Raw genomic sequence first — 21,932 nt, 5'->3', positions numbered from 1 at the left:
TGTGAGTTCAATCCTTCAGGGGTGCATTTAGGGATCTGGAGCAAAAAAAAAAAAAAAAAAGTTTGTGGATTTAGCCCTGCTTTAAGCAGGGGGTTAGACTAGATGGCCCCTTCCAACCCTGATATTCTATGATCAATAAGCTTCCCCACTCTATGTATGCTTTTGCAGTGTATTGTGAGAGAACTTGTCTGTCCTTTCTGGGCACCCCAGGCAGACATGAGCCTGAGCTACAATATATGGTAACTTTGTAGTGAAGACAAGGTCCTTTTGTTTGACTGTTTGCTTTTGTTGGCTCGCATTTAACTCTGATGCCTAATGAACATTTTGGAGAAAGGAAGGCTTGGTTAAAGATTCAACCCTTCAGTTAAGTTGTGAGCACTCAAGGATCACTGATCTTTTGAGTCCCTCTACACCCACAAAGGGGCTTCTAGCAAAAACAGGGAGGGAAAGGCATGACATGCCTAAATGTAAATGCAAGCAGTGACAACCAATGCTTAAACACAAACAAACCACCACCCCTCTCAGGCCTTCTTCATAGATGGGAAAGAAGAGCGGAAAAAAGCAGATCCCCAATTAAAAAGAACCCTTACACGACACGCACTCTTTGCTGTCTTTGCTGAGACCATTTGCCTCAACACCGGTGGTGAAATGGCAGAGCCGTTCATGGAAATTCACAGACTCGGGGACGTTCAAAGACAGCTGCTGTTTCCCTGCCCTTTCTAAGCCTTGTGCAAGGAATGGCTCTCCCTTGTTGAACTTAGAAGTTTACAGTAGAGGTGAGTTAGTGACATTTCTCAGACTGGGTGTTTTTAATTAAGGTGACCCTAATCAGCTTATGAGTCACGGAAGTTCAGCCTCTGGGGAAGCTGCAACTTTCACATTCCCCTCTGCTTGGTGTACTCCAATGAGGGACAACACCCAAACTGCACCCCAACGCCATAGCCCAGTCTCCCTGAACGCTAGGAGGACCTCACACGGTGGGCCCGTACCTCTGCAGTGAGCTGCGTCAAACCTCCAGCTCCCTCACCCCCAAATCTGGGAGAAGGCCCGGGCTCACTTTACCTGGCATTCTGCTTCCGCATGCTTCAGATGAGAGAGACACTACCCTTGTGCTTCCCTCACAGCTCCACTCTCGGGCCTGGGTAAAGGTAGACCTCTGTGGATACATCTATACCGCCCACAGCAGCCAGTCACAGAGCCCGGGGGGCTCACTCTATGGTGCTAAAAGCAGCGGTGTGGACGTTCAGGTGGAGCGCGAGCTCTGAAATCCACCCACCTCCCTAGACTTCAGAGCCCGAGTTCTGGCCTGAGCCCCAGCGTCCACACAGCTATCCTTAGCGCTGTACCGCAAGCCTGAGACTTGCTGCCATGGGCCGCCACAAAATGTGTAGACGCACCCGGTGTTGCTCCACTGCTGCTGAAGGGGGGTGGGAAGGAAACGGGTCACCCACTCCCCTGAAGGTATTGAAGGATGTAGCGGGCAGAGGGCCTTTGCAAGTACCCCCTAGAGATGGCCGGTGCGGGGAGCAAGCCTGCTGCCTGCCCCAAAAAGATAGGAAGGAATCTGCCCCCAAACATTGTGGGGGAGGGAGCATATGGGCTACTGGGATCCCCAGAAACCATCTCATAAGAATGGCCACACCGGGTCAGCCCCATGGTCCATCCAGCCCAGTATCCTGTCTTCCCACAGTGGCCAAAGGCAGATGCTTCCAAGAGAATGAACAGAACAGAGCAATCATCGAGTGATCCACCCCTGTCATCCACTCCCAGCTTCTGCCAGTCAGAGTCTTAGGGACATCCAGAGCATGGGGTTGTGTCCCTGACCATCTTGGCTAATACCCATGGATGAACCTATCTTCCGTGAACCTATCTAATTCTTTTTTGAACTCAGTTATACATTTGGCCTCCACAACATCCCCTAGCAATGAGTCCCACAGGTTGACCATGCAGTATATGAAGAAATACTTCCTTTTGCTTGTTTTAAACCTGCTGCCCATTAATTTCATTGGATGACCCCTACTTCTTGTGTTATGTGAAGGGGTAAATAACATTCCTTTATTCACTGTCTCCACACCATTCATGATTTTATCGACCTCTATCATATCCCCCCTCAGTCGTCTCTTTTCCAAGCTGAACAGTCCCAGTCTTTTTAATCTCTCCTCATACAGAAGCTGTTCCATGTCCCTAATCATTTTTGTTGCCCTTCTCTGTACTTTTTCCATTTCTAATATCTCTTTTTTGAGATGGGCAACCAAAACTGTGCGCAGTATTCAAGATGCGGGCATACCGTGGATTTACATAGTGGTATTATGATATTTTCTCTCTTATTAGCTATCCCTTTCCTACTGGGTCCTTATATTCTGTTAGCTTTTTTAACTGTTGCTGCACGTTGAGCGGATGTTTTCAGAGAACTATCCATAATGACTCCAAGATCTCTTTCTTGAGTGGCAACAGCTAATTTAGAACCCATCATTTTCTATGTCTAGTTGGGATTATGTTTTCCAATGTGCATTACTTTGCCTTTACCAGCACTGACTTTCATCTGCCATTTTCTTGCCAAGTCATCCGGTTTTGAGAGATCCCTTTGTAACTCTTCACGGTCTGCCTTGGACTTGACTATCTTAAGTAATTTTGTATCATCTGCAAACTATGCCCTCTCACTGTTTACCCCTTTTTCCAGATAATTTATGAATATGAGTTCTGGTCCCAGTACAGACTCCTGGGGGACCCCGATATTTACCTCTTTCCGCTCTGAAAACTGGCCATCTCATACTGAACTCGGTGCAAACCAGGCCTTGTTAGGAGACAGTCTGAATCATCGACAGGCTTTGTGGGAGCCTCATTCCTGAGACAGAGTGAAGCCAGTCAGCCTCACCTCAGTCCCTGGAAAAATCATGGAGCAGGTCCTCAAGGAATCAATTATGAAACACTTAGAGGAGAGGAAAGTGATCAGGAACAGTCAGCATGGATTCACCAAGGGCAAGTCGTGCCTGACTAACCTAATTGCCTTCTATGATGAGATAACTGGCTCTGTGGATGAGGGGAAAGCAGTGGATGTGTTATTCCTTGACTTTAGCAAAGCTTTTGATACGGTCTCCCACAGTATTCTTGCTGCCAAGTTAAAGAAGTATGGGCTGGATGAATGGACTGTAAGGTGGATAGAAAGCTGGCTAGATCGTCGGTCTCAACGGGTAGTGATCAATGGCTCCATGTCTAGTTGGCAGCCAGTTTCAAGCGGAGTGCCCCAAGGGTCGGTCCTGGGGCCGGTTTTGTTTAATATCTTTATTAATGATCTGGAGGATGGTGTGGACTGCACTCTCAGCAAGTTTGCCGATGACACTAAACTAGGAGGCGTGGTAGATACACTAGAGGGTAGGGATCGGATACAGAGGGACCTAGACAAATTAGAGGATTGGGCCAAAAGAAACCTGATGAGGTTCAACAAGGACAAGTGCAGAGTCCTGCACTTAGGACGGAAGAATCCCATGCACAGCTACAGACTCGGGACCGAATGGCTAGGTAGCAGTTCTGCAGAAAAGGACCTAGGGGTCACAGTGGACGAGAAGCTGGATATGAGTCAACAGTGTGCTCTTGTTGCCAAGAAGGCTAACGGCATTTTGGGCTGTATAAGTAGGGGCATTGCCAGCAGATCGAGGGACGTGATCGTTCCCCTTTATTCAACATTGGTGAGGCCTCATCTGGAGTACTGTGTCCAGTTTTGGGCCCCACACTACAAGAAGGATGTGGAAAAATTGGAAAGAGTCCAGCGGAGGGCAACAAAAATGATTAGGGGTCTGGAGCGCATGACTTATGAGGAGAGGCTGAGGGAACTGGGATTGTTTAGTCTCCAGAAGAGAAGAATGAGGGGGGATTTGATAGCAGCCTTCAACTACCTGAAGGGGGGTTCCAAAGAGGATGGAACTCGGCTGTTCTCAATGGTGGCAGATGACAGAACAAGGAGCAATGGTCTCAAGTTGCAGTGGGGAAGGTCTAGGTTGGATATTAGGAAACACTATTTCACTAGGAGGGTGGTGAAGCACTGGAATGGGTTACCTAGGGAGGTGGTGGAGTCTCCTTCCTTGGAGGTTTTTAAGGCCCAGCTTGACAAAGCCCTGGCTGGGATGATTTAGTTGGGAATTGGTCCTGCTTTGAGCAGGGGGTTGGACTAGATGACCTCCTGAGGTCCCTTCCAACCCTGATACTCTATGATTCTATGATTTACTTGTCTATCCCTGCCGCATGCTGTTGGACTTGATGCAAGGACGGCTGGGAGAATTTCTCTGCCCTGTGCTACGCAGGGGATCAGGCCGAATGATCACAATGGTCCCACCTGGCCTGTGAATCACAGTAGGAACCTGAGTTTCGCCTGGTCTCAGGCTGAATCACCACTCAGGCCGTCGCATTCTGCCAGTTACCACACCCAGCATGGAGAAACAGCTTGCCGTGTGCTCTGCGCTGACAGGGCCAGCCTCACCAGTGGGGGCTGTGGTCAGGGGGGCGCCGTGGTCAAGAGTCGAGCAGGGTGAGGTGTGAGGCCATGGAAGGGAGCTTGGGGATATGGGGGGAAGGCAGTTGGGTTCGGCGGCGATGGGGGAGGTGGGCAGCCCGCGGAGGGTGATGGGGGTAATGGGTGAGGGCCTGGGGGAGGCAGCAGGAGCCAGGGGCAATGGGGGAATGGTTGGGGGGGCGGTGGAGGCAGCAGGAGCCAGAGGCAATGGGGGAATGGTTGGGGGGCCAGTGGAGGCAGCAGGAGCCAGGGGCAATGGGGGAATGGTTGTGGGGCCGGGGAAGGCAGCAGGAGCCAGGGGCAATGGGGAAATGGCTGGGGGGCCGGGGAAGGCAGCAGGAGCCAGGGGCAATGGGGGGATGGTTGGGGGGCCGGGGGAGGCTGCAGGAGCCAGGGGCAATGGGGGAATGGTTAGGGGGCCGGGGAAGGCAGCAGGAGCCAGGGGCAATGGGGGGATGGTTGGGGGGCCGGGGGAGGCAGTAGAGACCAGGGCAATGGGGAGGATGGGTGTGGGGCCGGGGAGGCAGCGGGGGACAGGAGCAATGAGGGGATGGAGAGGGAGGTGGTGGGGGCCAGGAGCGATGGGGGGATGGATAGGGAGGTGGTGGGGGCCAGGAGCGATGAGGGGATGGATAGGGAGGTGGTGGGGGCCAGGGGTGAGGGAGGGATGGATAGGGAGGTGGTTGGGGCCAGGAGCAATGGGGGGACGGATAGGAAGGGGATGGGGGACAGGGGTGATGAGGGGATGAGTGTGGGGCCAGGGAGGCAGCGGGGGCCAGGATCGATGAGGGGATGGGTGTGGGGCCAGGGAGGCAGCGGGATGATGGAGGGGACAGGGTGGGACACCTGGGCGCCACAATACAAATTGGCCTAGGGCCTCGTTTCCCCTAAGGCTGCCCCGTGCGTCGAGCTGGAATGGAACGCAAAGGTCTAGCTGGAATTCAGCCAAGACACCTGAGACGATCGCAACGCTCTCCCTGGTCGATCCGCACACAGGCCCAGGCCCTGTCCCCCAGGCAGCCTCGGGCTCTGGTTGTGAAATCCCAGCCAGTTAGGAAAGAAAAGGAGGGCAGGGAGCCATGGCCTGAGGGAGCTCCCTGACCAGTCCTACCTCCTAACACCTCCCCAAAGGCAGCAAGCTCCAGGTGACCCCCAGATTTCAAGGGGGTTGCTTGGCTTTCAGTCTCCGTTCACTGCACTGAGGTCCAGCCAGCTAAGGCCTGATAGACTTATTTTCCGTAAAGCGCCCTGTCGTTGTCACCCCCGGCTCAGCCGCACCCTGGGTAGCTCGGGCAGGAACGCCAATGCGCACAAGCCACGAGCATCTGCCAGTGTTTTAAACACCGCGGTGTCCCAACGGGCTGTAGCCAGGGGCTAGGCACAGCTCGCTGAGACAGTGCTGGTTGTGGAGGTTGGGTGTCCTTCTCCAACACACCCTCCAGTTCAACAACCAGCTCCTGGGAGCCACAGCGTCTGGGGGCGCCGGAACGGCGGGGCCAAGGCCCTGGCCCTCCCACTTTTTAAAGTGGATGTGCCTGGCCTGTCCATTTTTCGCCACGGGCCTGACCACCTGCCCCTCCTCTTCCCCCCTGACGCCCTGCCCCCGGCCAGGCTGGATTGCGGGTAAGAGCGGCCTGGGGAGCCCGGGCAGCTGTGGGGAGCCGTGGATCCTCCACTTGCCCTTGGCGGCGGGGCCGGGGGGGTGGGGACATGGGCCGGGGGCTGCTTTTGGGCCCCCCATCCCAGGCAGGTGGAGGGGCTCGGGCTCCCTGGCCCAGCTCCGGCTTCTGGCTTGGCCGGTGGGCAGGGCCTCGGGGGGAAGGGACGGGGCACTGCTGCTCCTTGCCCCCTCCTCTGTCTTGTTTATTCAGACTGGGAGCTCTTTGAAGCCGGGCTGCCTGCCACTCTGTGTTTGTACCGCCCTGAGCAATGGCAGTGGTGGGGCCACAAAGAGGGCTGGGCCTCATGGCCCCCCACTTTTAAGAAGAATCCGTCACCCCTGACAGTGTCACTTAGGAAGGAATAATCTCCTCCCTGGCAGGAATCACTGGGGGAAACTGTCTGGCCTGTGTTATACAGGAGGGCAGACTAGGCCTAGATGATCATAACAGTCCCTATGAAAAAATTGCGGTCAGCAGCAGTTCAGTCAAACAAATTGCTGAAACAGTGTGGTACCCAGTGCAGAGAGCTCTGCTACCTCTGTTCTCCTAGCCCAGTGGTTTTCAACCTTTTTTCATTTGCGGACCCCTAAAAAATTTCGAATGGAGGTGCGGACCTCTTTGGAAATCTTAGACATATTCTGCGGACCCCGAGGGCTCTGCAGTCCACAGGTTGAAAACCACTGTCCTAGACAGGTTTCAGAGTGGTAGCCGTGTTAGTCTGTATCAGCAAAAAGAACAGGAGTACTTGTGGCACCTTAGAGACTAACAAATTTATTTGAGCATAAGCTTTCGTGGGCTAAAACCCACTTCGTCGGATGCATGCAGTGGAAAATACAGTAGGAAGCTATATATACACAGAGAACATGAAACTTACCAACTATAATGAGAATAATCAATTAAGGTGGGCTATTATCAGCAGGAGAAAAAAATCTTTTGTAGTGATAATCAGGATGGCCCATTTCCAACAGCTGACAAGAAGATGTGAGTAACAGTGGGGTGGGGGGGTGGGGGGAATTAGCATGGGGAAATAGTTTTTACTTTGTGTAATGACCCATCCACTGCATGCATCCGATGAAGTGGGTTCTAGCCCACGAAAGCTTATGCGCAAATACATTTGTTAGTCTCTAAGGTGCCACAAGGACTACTTATTCTTTTTACTGTCCTAGACGGTATCAGAAACATAGAGCAAGACCCTAGCTATCGGGACCACCCTTGCTATAACTAACTGTGCCAGTGCATTCTGCACATGGAACATGGTTCTGGAGCTGGGTTGTCCTAGCCGCACTATCAACAACAATCCATTTTCAGATACAAACACCTCTAAGCATGAGCTGGGTGTGAATGGGGCCCTGAGGGTAAGTTACCTCTGTGCAGGCTTGAATAAAATCCTGTGCACAACCTATCATGGCTTTAAACGTGGCTTTAGTGGTACCTTGGCCCCCAGGGAATTATCGCCTTGCTTATGCTAGTAGTTCTTCTAAAACTGCCCACCAAACCTGTTCGGTGAGTTTCATGGAGCTACAATGGGCTGAGAGTGGCTTGCAGAAATCTTGTTTACTATGAGTTTTAATATGGCTAACTGTAATTGCATATGTCGAGGAACAAAGAATATTGGCCATACCTACACGATGGGGGACTCTACCCTGGGAAGCAGTGACTCTGGAAAAGATTTGGGGGTTGTGATGGATAGTCAGTTGTGGCCAAAGGAACTAATACAATCCTTGGATGCAGAAACAGGGGAATTTCAAGTACGAGTAGAGAAGCTATTTTAACTCTGTATTTGGCACTCGTGCGACCGCTGGAATCCTGGAATCCTGTGTCCAGTTCTGATGCCCACAACTAAGAAGGATGTTGATAAATTGCAGAGGGTTCAGAGAAGAGCCATGAGAATGATTAAAGGATTAGAACACCTGCCTTATAGTGATAGACCCAAAGAGTTCAATCTACTTAGCTTAACAAAGAAACGGTTCGTAAATGGCTATATGGGAACAAATATTTAATAATGTGCTCTTTAATCTAGCAGAGAAGGGAGTGACATTATCCAATGGCTGGAAGTTGAAGCGAGACAAATTCAGACTGGAAATAAGGCGTACATTTTTGACAGTGAGAGTAATTAATCATTGGAACAATTTGTAAAGGATCATGGTGGATTCTCCATCCCTGGCAAATTTTAAAATCAAGATTGGATAGTTTTTTTAAAGATCTGCACTAGGAATTCTTTTGGGGAAGTTCTATGTATTATACCGAAGGTCATAGTGTCATAGAATCATAGTGTTAGAGCAGGGACTTGATCCCTAACCACCGGACCATCCTTCCTCTCTTTCCCTTTGCCAGTCACCCCCTTTCTGATCTCCACTCCCACCTGCTGCTGTAGCTTCAGGCATCTGGTTTAGCTGATCGCCATATTTGGGGTCGGGAAGGAATTTTCCTCTAGGGCAGATTGGCAGAGGCCCTGGGGGGGTTTCACCTTCCTCTGCAGAGTGGGGCACGGGTCACTTGCTGGAGGATTCTCTGCACCTAGAAGTCTTTAAAACAAGATTTGAGGACTTCAATGGCTCAGACATAGGTTTGATACAGGAGTGGGTGGGTGAGATTCTGTGGCCTGCGTTGTGCAGGAGGTCAGACTAGATGATCATAATGGTCCCTTCTGACCTTGAAGTCTATGATTCTATGATCTCCCCAGATGAAGCTATTGGGCTGAAGAAACTAATATGGATAAATGTCCAACAGGTACCAAGGGGAGAGACCCACCAGACTCATCTCACCTAAAGTCATGCCTTTCTGGCTCGGTGCCGCTCCATTGAGCACACAGAAAGTAAGGGCCTGATCCTCGGCGGGGTGAATCCGCATGGGTCTGCTAAAGTAAAGGGAGCAACATTTATTTCCAGCTGAGAATCCGGCCCTAACGGTGCAGGCACCTGGGCCCAGCAAAGAGTCAAAGGCACCCCAATATGCACCGTTAAGAGTGGGAGAGCCAGTGACTAATGCTTTGCGTGGACGCCTAGCAGGCTGTCAGGGCATGGGATGAAGGTCCAGAATAGGGTGGCAGGAGGGAGCTGGATGGTAGCAAAGCAAGCTGCGGGGAGGCAGCCCATCTCTGGCAGTCGGAGGGGGTGGAATTGGGGAGCCCAGAGAGGAAACCGACTGAAGGTGGCTCAGAAGGATTGTTGGTCAAGCTTCTTTGGTGCTGGTTTGCCTCGGGTCCAGTTCAGTGACGGGGGATGAGTGGAGAACCCATGCACACAAGACAAAGCAGCTGTTGTCTTGTCCTCTGAGAGAACAGCTGGGCGCAGCCGTGTCCCAGGACGACACCCTCAGTTCTAAGTAAAGCTGGCACGCCCTGCTTTCTGGTCCATTAGCCAGCGGGCAGGCGATGATGAAGGCCTCCCACCCAGCTGAGCCGTGCGTCCCACACACCCAGCTTTTGCTCGCTCATGTGAAAATGTCTTCGCTGAGCAGGAAGGGAGGGTGGAGAATACCAAGTCCCAACACAACCTGCCAAGATGTTCTGAAGCTCTGCCTCCCATGGCAACCACAGCTTTGCTCCCGGTCACTACAACCAAGCCCAGGAGAGCAGATCTTTAATGCTTCTTTCCTTGTTATTAAAAATACAATAGATTCACTGTGCGACAGACTGATTACGTACGAGGCTGGAGCCCGAGGCTGGTAGCTCCTAAACTGTTGGCTGCCGTGACCCCATCGATCCATTCCACAACCGTTTCCTATCATTACAATCACTATCAATAGCGTCGTCTTTAAAAACTCTCGTGTTCCCTTGGACTTCAAATAGCCAGGAAGATTCTGGGCCACGGTGCAGCTCCTCCCCAGTACCGCTTCTGGGTAAACAGGCCAGAATCCCAGCACATCCCCTGCAGCTTAGCAAATCCCAGAAGACCCTCCCCAGATGCATCCCAAGCAGATTCCCCTCCTCTGGCTGTTGCATTGATGCAGCTCCGGTAGCAGCGGTCGGAAAGCTAGTGTGGACTGTCCCTGGGCTTTCCTCATCACCGTGACCTCTATGATTATTACCTAGGCTTGCTCAGAGCAGGGTGACCAGCTGTGCCCTACCACACAAGGGCTTGCACCAGGCAAGGGCGGAGGCGGGAAGGGGTTAGTTTCCTGATGGGCTGGTGGTCAAGGCCCAGGATTGGGAATCAGGTGATTTAAGCTTAATGCTCAGGCGAGTCCCTTTGTTGACCATACCTCAGTTCCTGCTCTGTAGCCTGTGGGGGGTGCGGAGGGGAGGGGCCATATCAGGACCTAGACAGCCCTGGAGTGGAAGGCTGGCGTAGTCTGAGAGCAGTAGGGCCTGGAGAAGGGCAGAACGGGCAAAGAAACTCTTCCAGGCCTGGAGGCTGCTAAGGGGAAGAGGAGTTGCCAACCTGTCACTGCTAGGATTGGAGTAATGGAGGCCAATGTACAGCAAGCAGGGAAAGAGAGAGCAAAGAACATTGTAACTTGCATTCCAGGAGCACCTGCCATTGCTCAGGGTGGTACAAACACAGAGTGGCTGGCAGCCCGGCCTCAAAGAGCTCCCATTCCGACAGGGGGAGGGGGCAAGGAGTAGCAGTGCCCCCCCTCCTCGATGTACAGAGGGGGAACTGAGACACAGAGAGGCTAAGTGACCCACCCAAGGTCACACAGGAAGTCTGTGGCAGAGTGCAGGTCGCCCACGTTCCAGCCTAGCAGTCTGACTGCAGGACCGTCCATGCTGTCGGACTTGCTTCACTTCCCTGGTGCCACTTCACTCTCTGCCGCCCAAAGCTTATAAAGACGGTTTCGTCCAGGGCCATTATTCCTCAGGGACTCCCAGCTGCCTGCGAAAGCAAAGAGGGTCAGTGAGGGGCATCAGTGTGGCACAAGGAGCTGGCACGAAGAGTCACTCCGGTGCAGGGGGATGAGCTGTATGAACCCCCCTGCTCTTGTCTGATGGGGAGGGTACAACCCCCCCAACCAATGCAAGGATCCCTGACCATAACCCCTCTGTCCTGCTATTTTCAGCCCTGGAGAGCTTCAGGATGTGCAGGGGTGGGGGAGGAAGGGGGCGGGGCCCTGCTGCGATGAGATCACTCAAGGAACTTGTTCCACGACAGGTCTGGGGAAGGCTCTAATCAGAACCAGCTGAGGACGGGAAATCACCTGCAGAGGGGAAGAGTAGAACAAGCAGCTCTTGCTCTTCTTGGCCACCCAGGCTGAGGGTCTGCTCAGGATGAAGGCGCTTCTGGCTGTTCTGCTGGCTGGCCTTGTGTGCGTGGAGCTAGGTAAGATTGCAGGGGCTTCACCTGGATTACCCGGGCTGCAGTGATTTATCTGTGACATTCCCAGCGTGCGGCTACGCTGGACAGCCCAGAGAGAGGGAAGGAGTGTTGTTATGTTTTTGACAAATAATCAGGCAAAATGAGAGGAAGGTTTTGGGGAAGAGAAATGGGGGGGCATGTTCCCGGCTGGGCAGTTACTGACAGTCGAGAGGGAGGCTCTCCTTCTGTCCTGCATTGCACTAGGTGCAGGCATTCACACCGGTGTAATGCGACCGCCTCTGGGTGGTCACATCTCATATCCCCTCCACGCTGGTGTAAAGAAGTAGCAAGGTAATGGGGCAAGGGAGAATGGGAACCAAGGGATTCTCCTCTCTGCTCCAGATCCATGACCCACAGCAGAACGGGGAGGGTGAAAGGACTGGGACATGCCGGGAAGGAGGCCGTGGAATTGCAGGCAGGGATCTGACCTAACACATGTGCTTCACCTAGTCTGCCAGCTTGGTCCTTTAGGTGCAGGATGGGTTGCGCTCCACCTGCTATATGACTGTGGTGGCAGGCTGTAAATCAGGGTTGGCCAGACGATGGGGAGGGATGTGTCCGGAACTCGGATAGTTAATGCTAACACAAAATTTGGAAAAGGTGTTAGCCCAGGGGATTCAGCGCGTAAGCCAATCTCTAGCTAGTGGGGTTAGAATGAGACCTTCATGGGGAAGGTGATCCTACACGTGCCTCCTATAGCGTTTCCTGGACCTTCCCCTGAAGCATCTGGTTCTGGCTACAGTCAGGGACAGATACTGGCCCCGATGAACCTTGAGTGTGATCTAGTCTTGTTGTGATCCTTGTGTTCCTGTTATATAGCCTTGCAGTGTGCATCCCTGGCCGTGCTGAGATTTAACAGCCTGCTGGGGGGGGTTCTCTCGACATCTCTGCTGTGACTTTAATCGTACCCCGGGAGTCTTTCAAGTTAACCACTTGGGGGTTTTCCTGATTCGCACTGTCCTGCCTTTCCTCCCTACCCCTCGATCGTCTCCATCTGCTGAAGCTAACCCAGCCATCTGCTGAACTTATTTATATACCACGGGACAGCTCCTCAGCTGGGTAAAATAAGCAGAACTCCATTTACTTCACCAGAGCTACACCGATTTACCCCAGCTCAGGCTCTGCCCCATGTTCTTGTTTCAGCCCCCTTCCAGGTAACCTATTCCACGTACTTAGTTATTTCCCTCTGGAGTGTCAGAATGTTGCTTAATATTAAAATACCCTAGATGGGGGACATGATACTGACCTATTTTACAGATGGAAAGATTGAGGCACAGAGAGGGAAAAGTGACTTACACTAGATCCTGCAGTGAGACGGGGCATGGCTGGGCACAGAACCATGATCCCTCAAATCACTCTTGGGTGTGCAGGCCAGAGCGTAGCACAGCCCTTTGTATGCCCTTGTTCTGCTTCTCCATGGGCTCTTTCCTCACCGTTGGACTGTTCCTTAGTTTTGTAACCTTCCCCCGTGCTTCTTTGGTTCCTTCCACTGCCCCCTCTCCATGGCAATAATGGCCTTTTGCTTCTCTGGGAAGGATTTTTTTGACAAGGAACGTGGGGGCCTGATTCTCTTCTCCTTTAACCTGGTGTAAATCAGAAGTAACTCCACTGATGTCAATGGAGTTACCTTAGTGGAAAACTGGTGTGAGATCAGAATCAGGCCCAACCAAAAATCGCCGGCCAGACCGTGCCAGCTATGCTGATTTATACTCGCTGAGGTTCGGATCCCACATGTTAACAACCATCTTTATGCAAAAAAAAAAAAAAAAAAAAGGAGATGGAGAACTCTATTTTCCTGCACCACCCTTCGCTTGTTATTATGCAAATAAATCTTTGCAGGTCACCTGGGGCACGTCTATGCTGCAAAAAACAAAAACAAAAAAAACCTAAAGCCGTATCAGTGAGTCTCAGAGCCTGGGCCAACTGACTCAGGCTCACAGGACTTGCACCCGGGGCTAAAATGATGAGTGTAGACGTTCCCGCTTGGGTTGGAGCTCGGGCTACAAAACCCGGAGAAGGGGGTGGGTCTCAGAGCCCGAGATTCGCCCAAGGGAGAACATCTACACTGCTGTTTTTAGCCCCGTAGAGCACGGATATGTCTACACTGCAATTAGAAATCTGCGACTGGCCCATGCCAGCTGACTTGGGCTCACGGGGCTTGGGCTACGGGACTGTTTAATTGTGATGTAGATATTCCGGCTCAGACTAGAGCCCGGACTCTAGGACCTGCGAGGTGGGATCTGACCCACTAAGCCTAATTTACCACTGCCTTCCACTTTATATTGTCATTCTGACCTGTGCAAAGTAGGTGGAGAGCATCTGCAAATCAAAATGGGACCATTTCATACTCTGCCCTCCCTCTGCACAGTTTGAGGCTGGCATTTTCAAAGGAGCTACGTGCTCCGCTCCCCTTGAAATTCAGTCGGCACTGAATAGCTAATTGCCTTCGGGCCCTTTGAAAATTCCAGTCAAAATGACTACCCTAGGTATGAGGCTATGGAGAATTGTCAATAGAGAGCACCTGGATCCAAGTAGCAGAGGGGTAGCCGTGTTAGTCTGGATCTGTAAAAAATGACAACGAGTCCTGTGGTACCTTATAGACTAACAGACGTATTGGAGCATAAGCTTTCGTGGGTGAATACCCACTTCGTCAGATGCATGTAGTGGAAATTTCCAGAGGCAGGTATAAATATGCAGGCATCTCTGACTGATTCTTGCCTGCATATTTATACCTGCGTCTGGAAATTTCCACTACATGCGTCTGACGAAGTGGGTATTCACCCACAAAAGCTTATGCTCCAATACATCTGTTAATCTATAAGGTGCCACAGGACTCTTTGTCGCTTTTTATGGATCCAAGTAATATAGCATTAGAAACAAAAATCATTTCTTTCTACATTTTCCCCAGGAGGTGGCAGTAGAAACATGTGTTGCATTTTAAAACTACCACTAGACTGATGATGTTTATAAAAAGGACACATAGGAAAGAAGAGGAGTACTTGTGGCACCTTAGAGACTAACAAATTTATTAGAGCATAAGCTTTCGTGGGCTACAACCCACTTCTTCGGATGCATATAGAAGTGTATATGCATCCGAAGAAGTGGGTTGCAGCCCACGAAAGCTTATGCTCTAATAAATTTGTTAGTCTCTAAGGTGCCACAAGTACTCCTGTTCTTTTTGCGGATACAGACTAACACGGCTGCTACTCTGAAACCTGTCATAGGAAAGAAGGTTTCCATATGTCAAAGGTCTTGACTGTGCAAGCAGCTGCTCTTAGCATATTACAAAACAACTGTAACATCATCAGGGGTTTTATACAGCAATAGCATACCTTAATGAGTGCATGTCCTCATTCTGTCCTCAGTCACTCTGGTGTAAATCTGAAATTCACTGGCCCATATTCTGATCTCAGTTACATCAGTGCATTTGACACACACACACATATAACTCAGATGGTGGCTGAAACAAGTTAGTCTAAAAAACAATTAACTACATAAAATTCTCTTCTGAGCTGAGAGAACGTGCATAGAAAAATTCATCCCGAAAGGAATTTCTTTTGAGAACCCACTGAGCAAGTGAAAGGGATCCTTGGAGTGGACGCTGGAGCTCAGTGATAGGGGTTGCTATGGTAGGGGTATAACTGAGATCCGTTTTGTTTCTTGTGAACGGCACCTTGAAATGACCTTTGCCCTCGGTGCTGCAGCAGTTTGTCCCAGAATACACGCACACACGCTCACGAGGAAACATCCCTTTTGTTCTTTTCTTAATCTAAAACCAGTCGTTTCAGGTGGCTGGAACACACTTGCTCTTTGTGCACGGACGCACAGCAGCTCCCAGCACCGGCTCTCGCGTATATAAACAGGCGTGACAGGAACAAGTGTCTATATTGCTTGGCAAAAATGCTGACCACGCAGGAACCTGGTATAACCTCAGAGGTGGCAATCCTACAAGGAAGTAATGAGGATCGCCAGGCAGAGGATTCATACTAGATCCCTGCACTTTTCAAGTTGCGGAACCAAAACTAGGAGACTATGGATCTTAGGTCCTTCCAAAATAAAATAATAACAATAATTAATGAGCCAGCTACAGCTTGGTCTTTTAGCTCAAGTGGTAGAGGTTCATGCTTTTAGCTCTGAAGATCTGGATTCAAATGCCACTGCACATGGCTGGTTATCAAGGTACTTGAACCTCTGACTTACAATTGCAACATACCCTGGGGGGGGGGGGAATCTGGTGTTCTAAACAGCCATTTAGAACAATTGCAGGTTCTCCAAAGCTGACAAAAAAAGCAGCGCCACACTCAGCACCTGCTAAGATCTATTCAGAGGCATGCTATTTTGTTCCTCTTGACAGCCCAGTCTTTGCGATGCTACAACTGCAGAGAACCGACAGATCTCTCTGCATGCACCTCGGTCAGCAACTGCTCTGTGAACGACACTGCGTGCAAGATAACTGTGCTTTCTGTAGACTCTGGTAAGTCTCATCCAATCACCGCAAATACAGTAAACATGGCAAAGGAAATGCATCCCTGATGTAACTCGGTTATAACTTCTCATGCACCCTCTTCTCTCTTTCCCTCCTACCCGCTTCCCCAGCCAGTGTGGCATTGTCCCCTACACTGTCTTTGAGGAACCCAGATGGAGAAGTCCAAATTCAAATTTACAGAAGAAGGAGAATAGTCTATTTAACTCTACCCGAGTGGTAAATCACCAGGATCTGGGCTCTCTCTGCTTACTTTGCTTCATCTCCGTATCAGGCGATCTTACCTCTCTAGCTTGTGGGGATCTGGACTCCCTTTGTTCACTTTCCTTCACAGAAGCTTTGGCCGGCGCTGGTCATTTACAAAGGAGAATAACACGCCAGTGCTAATTTTGCAGTAGCATCTCCTGAACGCTCTGAACTGATAGTCTGCACTGTGCCATTATCGGAGAAACTAAATACTGCTCATACGGCTGTTCCCCATCATAATATGCAGTGACTTTTCCCTTAATTTACACTGGCATCCATTCAGAATCAGGCCCCTGGAGAGGACAGAAATACCAGCTGGTGCCTAGGTCTGAATTCCATGCAACTTTGGTACAGTGACTGTGTCTTTACATGCACGTACACAGCACCTAGCACATTGTGGGTACCACTGGATTACAGATACTAACTAAAGCCAATGAGCCTTTTTCCCACCTGCACTCAGGCTCCTTTGAATATAGTTTGCTTACCCTTTTAAGGCCCCTTTCTACTTCCAAGACAGTGTCAAGTGGTCTTAGCATAAAGGAGAACCTAAATCTATAAGTTTCAGAGTAGCAGCCATGTTAGTCTGTATCTGTAAAAAGAACAGGAGTACTTGTGGCACCCTAGAGACTAGCAAATTTATTTGAGCATAAGCTTTCGTGGGCTACAGCCCACTTCATCGGATGCATAGAATGGAACATATAACAAGAGTATATATATACATACAGAGAAGATGCCATACCAGCTCTAATAGGCTAATTAATTAAGATGACCTATTATCAGCAGGAAAAAAACTTTTGTAGTGATAATCAAGATGGTCAATTACAGACAGTTGACAAGAGGTGTAAGGATAGTTATCATAAGTTATCATATCTATAAACCTCCCTTCACCATTTCTCTCTCCCCGTTTTTTCCTAATCCATCCATTATAGGTTACCCCTTTTTCGGGAACATCACCGTCTCCAAATCCTGTGTTAAGACGTGCGTGCCGACCGACCCGGATGGAATTGGGGAGTCCCACCCCGAGTCGTGTTGTTACACCGACCTGTGCAATACCGGCGGCGTGCCAGGGCTGACAGCCAATGCCTTGGCAATCACAGCTGCCGCTCTCTGGACCCTCCTGAGGGTCATGCCGTAGTGCAGCGGGGTCTCAGACAGAAGTCCTCCTGGCCAAGCTGCCCAGCACGTGGAACTGTTAGACACTTGAGGAAGATATTTCTCCAGTTAACTGTGGCTTCTTCTTCTTTAAACTGGGAATTTAATGGACCATTGGAGATCAAACCCACCCAGCTTTGAAACCCCGGGCCATGCTCTGCTCCCAGCTGCTAATCAAGGGGACATGTTACTTCAGCATTGACTACATCCTGCCGCTGCACTCCTCCAGGGATGGGGACATGGAAGAGACATGGCCGTTCTGCATAGCAGGAGTCGTCAGGCGACAGGGACTGGGGGGGGGGGGGGGGGCACTGTTCTGTGCTGGGGGGAGGGGGAGGAGCAGGACAGGGCCATGGCAGGCTGTTCAAAGAACTACACAAACTCACCAGCCAATCCATCCATGCAGGGCTGATGTCATTTAAGCAGGGGAAAATTCAGGGTGCCCATCCCCCCAGTCTCACCTAAAGCCTGTTTTCTTGTGCAGGGGGTCCAGCATTTAACCCCATTTGATTTCTTCTTCGCAGCTCCCAAGCACTGCAGTCACCCATCTTTCTGTACCATAAATAGCTTAACGTAGTGATTCCCTGTTCTCTGGGAGTGTCAATTGCCACTTCCCATTTTCTCAGGACGCTTTTATTTTGAACCCCAGGAGGACTGTTTTCAAATGCTGCTTAGGACAATGAGCGAAAGGAGCTTGAGGGCTCCTCTGAGAGTTCCTCTAGGCTGCAAATCCCACTGCCCGGCTCAAGAGAGAGGCCCTGAGTTGGAAGGGCGGGGGGGGGGGGGGGGAGGTTTGCAGATCAGAAACGAGGGGCAGTAGCAGAGCTGCAGGTGCAGCTAGTAGGGAAGCTGCCTGCCCTTTGCCTGATGTGAACTAGTGGTCTCAGGCCTTTACTTTCAATTGCACTAAAATCCAGACAAGTTCCCAATTGGCTTCAAACACCTGCCTCCACCCCCCGCTCCCCAAAATAAAATAAAAGGGAAATGTATTACTGGGCCAAATCCAGTCTTCATAGTCCATTGAAGCATGTCCTCTGCTGAGGGTCTGACCCCGCTGAGGATCTGGCCCCCTGACGTTTGAGAAATGTTTCTAAGGCACATTTGCCCCACCTCTGCAGTAAAACTAGATCCAGCGTAACCAGATCCAGTTCGGAAACAGCTTGCCAGGGATTCCTAGCTCTGTCCCGTCTAGGGGGGAGAATTTGAACTTTGCTCCACTCTCATTCCCATGACAAAGACTTTGGCGTGTGAGCCACCCCGCTGAAATCAACAGGATGACTCACGTAAATGAGGGAAGGAGGTCTGGGCAGCAGGCCCTGAATTCCAGTTATAAATGTTTCACTTTGACTAGCCTTTCCGCTGTATTACCTTCCCATGCGGGGTAAGGTCCAGCTTCACTCCCATGAACTCTGGCACATGGAAACTGACCAGAAACCTGATGAGCAAGATGTCTGCTCTGTCCTCTGCTGCACGCTGCCTCTAGCTGGTCCTTGCACTTGGCCTGTCTAAGGCCCGTATGTTTGGAGTCCCACAAGGGGGCACAGCACGAGCTTGTGGCGAGGGCAGAGGACTTGCCCTCTCATCATGGCTCTGCCGCTGACTCCGTGTGCGACCCTGTTCAAGCCATGGGTTCGTTGCTCCGTGCCTCAGTTTCCCCAGATGTAACATGGAGACAACTTTGTTGACACAGCTTTGTAAAGTGCTTTGAGATCTAGGGATGAAAAACACTGATTATTACGATTAGAGGGGGCACACTGCCTCAGGCAGAGCAAGGTCTTGTCCTCGGGTTACGGCTGCCCCTCCATTTCAAACTGATAAGCCCCCTTCCTTCCCATACCTCTGAGAGTCTGAACTCTAAATGCCAGAGCAGACCAACTTCACCATTATTCTTTTTAAAAGAAGGTCCCAATTCCCCTTTCCCATTCTACGCTGTAAAGACTGGAGTTCAGCATTCTCTCTCTGGTCTTTTGACGCAGATCCCAAGCCAGAAGTGGCGACATGAGCGGAGCTGAATTCTCCACATTGTATTGTCTGAACATGTAACGTTGTTTGCCATGGTCTGTATGAGGGGGAAGCTGGCGGGGGCCCTGAACTCCCAATGGGGCTATTGTTCAGGCTGGCAGGCCTGTGGAAGGATCCAACAAGCAAATTCACATGCACCAGCTCTGCAATCTCTTCCTGTACAGTACTAACACATTGCCCAGGGACCGACTGCCCCCCTCCAATGGGGAACAACAATCTGACCATAGGGAATATAAATTCGATAATGGGCATTTCAATCTAGCAGACAAAGATCGAACAAGATCCAATGGCTGGGAGTTGAAGCTAGACAAATTCAGACTTGGCAATAAGGTGCAAATTTTTAACGGGGGGGGAAATTACAGAGGGTAATTGGAACAATTTACCAAGAGTCGTGCTTGATTCTGAATCACTGGCAATTTTTCAATCAAGATTGGATTTTTATTCTTTTTCCTGAAAAATCTGCTTTAGTTCAAAAATTCAGGGAAGTCCTATGGCCTGTCTTAGGCAGGAAGTGTGTTGTAATCAATGGGCCTACAAATTCATCCTCATTGTGAACTCTGCTGTAAAAAGTAAGTGAATGTTTCGAAGATGTCACAACAACAACAAATGTTGCTGAGAAAAGGCACAAAAAGACTGAACTAGTCCAAACAAAAAGGCCGACCAATAGAACTCAGGGGCTGTGTTAAGATCATGCCTGATAAACTAGAGGAATTGAGGAGCAAAAATTAATAAACCAAAATTGGTATGTCAGATATTAGGCCTAATTGGTGGACAAAATAACATAGGGATGGGCTATTCCACCCATCACTGACTTTTGGGGTCCTTAAGAAAGAGACTTAGGGGAGAAAAACTGGCTACTGGTGTGAACTTTGCCTCCCCCACATCTCCTGAAAGATGTCCTGGCCAGAGAGAGGGTGCCAGATGACATTACCACCACTACCGGCTTCCACTAAATCCTGAACAGCACCTGGGATGTGAGACTTTGCCCTCCCGCAGAGCTTGTGCTTTTCCTTCCCTGCCTTGTTTCTTCTTGTTTCTATCCTTCTCTTTTTTCCTTCTGGCTTAGCTAGCCACGACGGCATATTTTGCAGCACTTCTGAAAGCGTCTGACCGGAAACAAGCGGCTAAAAGCACTGCCCTAAACAGCCCAATGCTGGCATGAGTTTGCCAGGTCTCAGAGCGGCTGATCAGCCCCTGTGGTGGGCCTGTTTGTCAGCATTGAGGTTGCATGTGAGAGTTATCACCAGAGACAGAAGCTACATTGTCTCTCTTTGCTGTTCTTTTCTCTCCCCTTTTGTGTGTGTTTGTCTTGTTTTGTCTTCTAGGAAATGGGATTGGATTTTAACCACAGCTCCCAGCCCATCTCTTTCCCCCCAAATCATGTCTTGAATAGCATCTAAAAGACTGTCAGACAAGGGGGATTTTCCTTCTAAAAACTCTCTCCCGCTAAAGGAAAAAGAGATGTAGTTAAAAGCCTGACTTAATGCTTTCCATGTCAAATGCTTGAACTTTTTCCTTCTTTTCTGTATCTTTAATAAAAAAGTTAAACAAAAATGCAGTGGTGGGTTTGCCATGGTACTAAGCAGACTGAGGTCTCTGTGTACCAAACCCCAACCCTTGTTGAACACTGTTGGGTTATGTTAAGATCTTTGGCCCAAACATTCCAGCTAAGTGAATACAGCAGATCAGACACCATCCCAGGGCTCCCTTCTGGCTTTATAATCTCAGCCAGCCACGCTGCAGAGAGAGCCTGGCTCAGGAAGCTAGAATCACTGGGCAAGCCCTGGAAAGCTGTCCACACTTGCAGAGTTTTTGCACTGTCAGTTTCACCACTGATAGCGAACTGGTGAAAGAAAAGCACTGGTTTGTGTACTCACTTGCTTCCTCAGGCATCAGAGTGTTTACATTTGCAGCACTTCCATCCCCGATGACAGCAGTGCACTTAGGGTGACCAGACAGCAAATGTGAAAAATCGGGACGGGGGTGGGGGGTAATAGGAGTCTATATAAAAAAAAAGACCCCCAAATCAGGACTGTCCCTATAAAATCGGGACATCTGGTCACCCTAAGTACACTGAGGGCAGCTATCCCACAGTGCAGCTCTCTCCATTTTGACGATAGGTCTTGTGGGGTGGGGGGGACGATGATCACGGGGCATCCTGGGTCCCTGCACAGCCCCCTCTCCCCAAAGACTGATCAGCTCCAGCAGCTCAGCATTGCTCCAAGCAGGGGATGGTTTGCGCCCTGGAGCAGCCATTGTCACCTGGCCGGATGATAAGTGAGCACTTGCCAAGAAAACAGGAAGGGGAGTTTCAAAGTTTCCGGGGCTTTCCAGGGGGAGGGGTGGATGTCTGTTTACCTGGCATCAGAGCTGCTGGTCAGAGTGGCCACCTAGGCCCTGTGGGATATCCTGCGGAGGCTAAAAGCTCTGTAAACAGGAAGAACTTGTCTTCACTTGCACATGGCCGCAAAAGCATCACCGGTAAGAACCGTACGCCTCTCGGGGAGGGGGGTTTCTTTTTGCGGGGAAACTTCTGAGTTTCCCCGCAAAAAGTATCAGAGGGG

The 21,932-nt window shown here is 50.4% G+C and overlaps 1 protein-coding gene across 1 annotated transcript; it reads left to right on the top strand.

Moving 5' to 3' along the window:
• The first annotated feature begins 11,377 nt into the window (after positions 1-11,377).
• Positions 11,378-17,329, top strand: LOC135873244 (ly6/PLAUR domain-containing protein 2-like). Its single transcript, XM_065397636.1, has 3 exons — positions 11,378-11,429; positions 15,820-15,939; positions 17,124-17,329. Exons 1-3 carry the CDS (start codon positions 11,378-11,380, stop codon positions 17,327-17,329), a joined length of 378 nt encoding a protein of 125 aa, XP_065253708.1.
• The last annotated feature ends 4,603 nt before the right edge of the window (positions 17,330-21,932 follow it).

Source organism: Emys orbicularis, chromosome 2 (assembly GCF_028017835.1).
Source record: "Emys orbicularis isolate rEmyOrb1 chromosome 2, rEmyOrb1.hap1, whole genome shotgun sequence".
NCBI lineage: Eukaryota > Metazoa > Chordata > Testudines > Emydidae > Emys > Emys orbicularis.
This window is presented reverse-complemented; position numbering and strand designations above follow the sequence as displayed.

Bases quoted from the DNA above. Each gene is read 5' to 3' on its own strand.
- LOC135873244 (XM_065397636.1), top strand. From the start codon at position 11,378: ATGAAGGCGCTTCTGGCTGTTCTGCTGGCTGGCCTTGTGTGCGTGGAG. The intron at 11,430-15,819 runs GTAAGATTGCAG...TCCTCTTGACAG, and splicing joins CCTTGTGTGCGTGGAGCTAG to CCCAGTCTTTGCGATGCTAC. The intron at 15,940-17,123 runs GTAAGTCTCATC...CATCCATTATAG, and splicing joins TGTGCTTTCTGTAGACTCTG to GTTACCCCTTTTTCGGGAAC.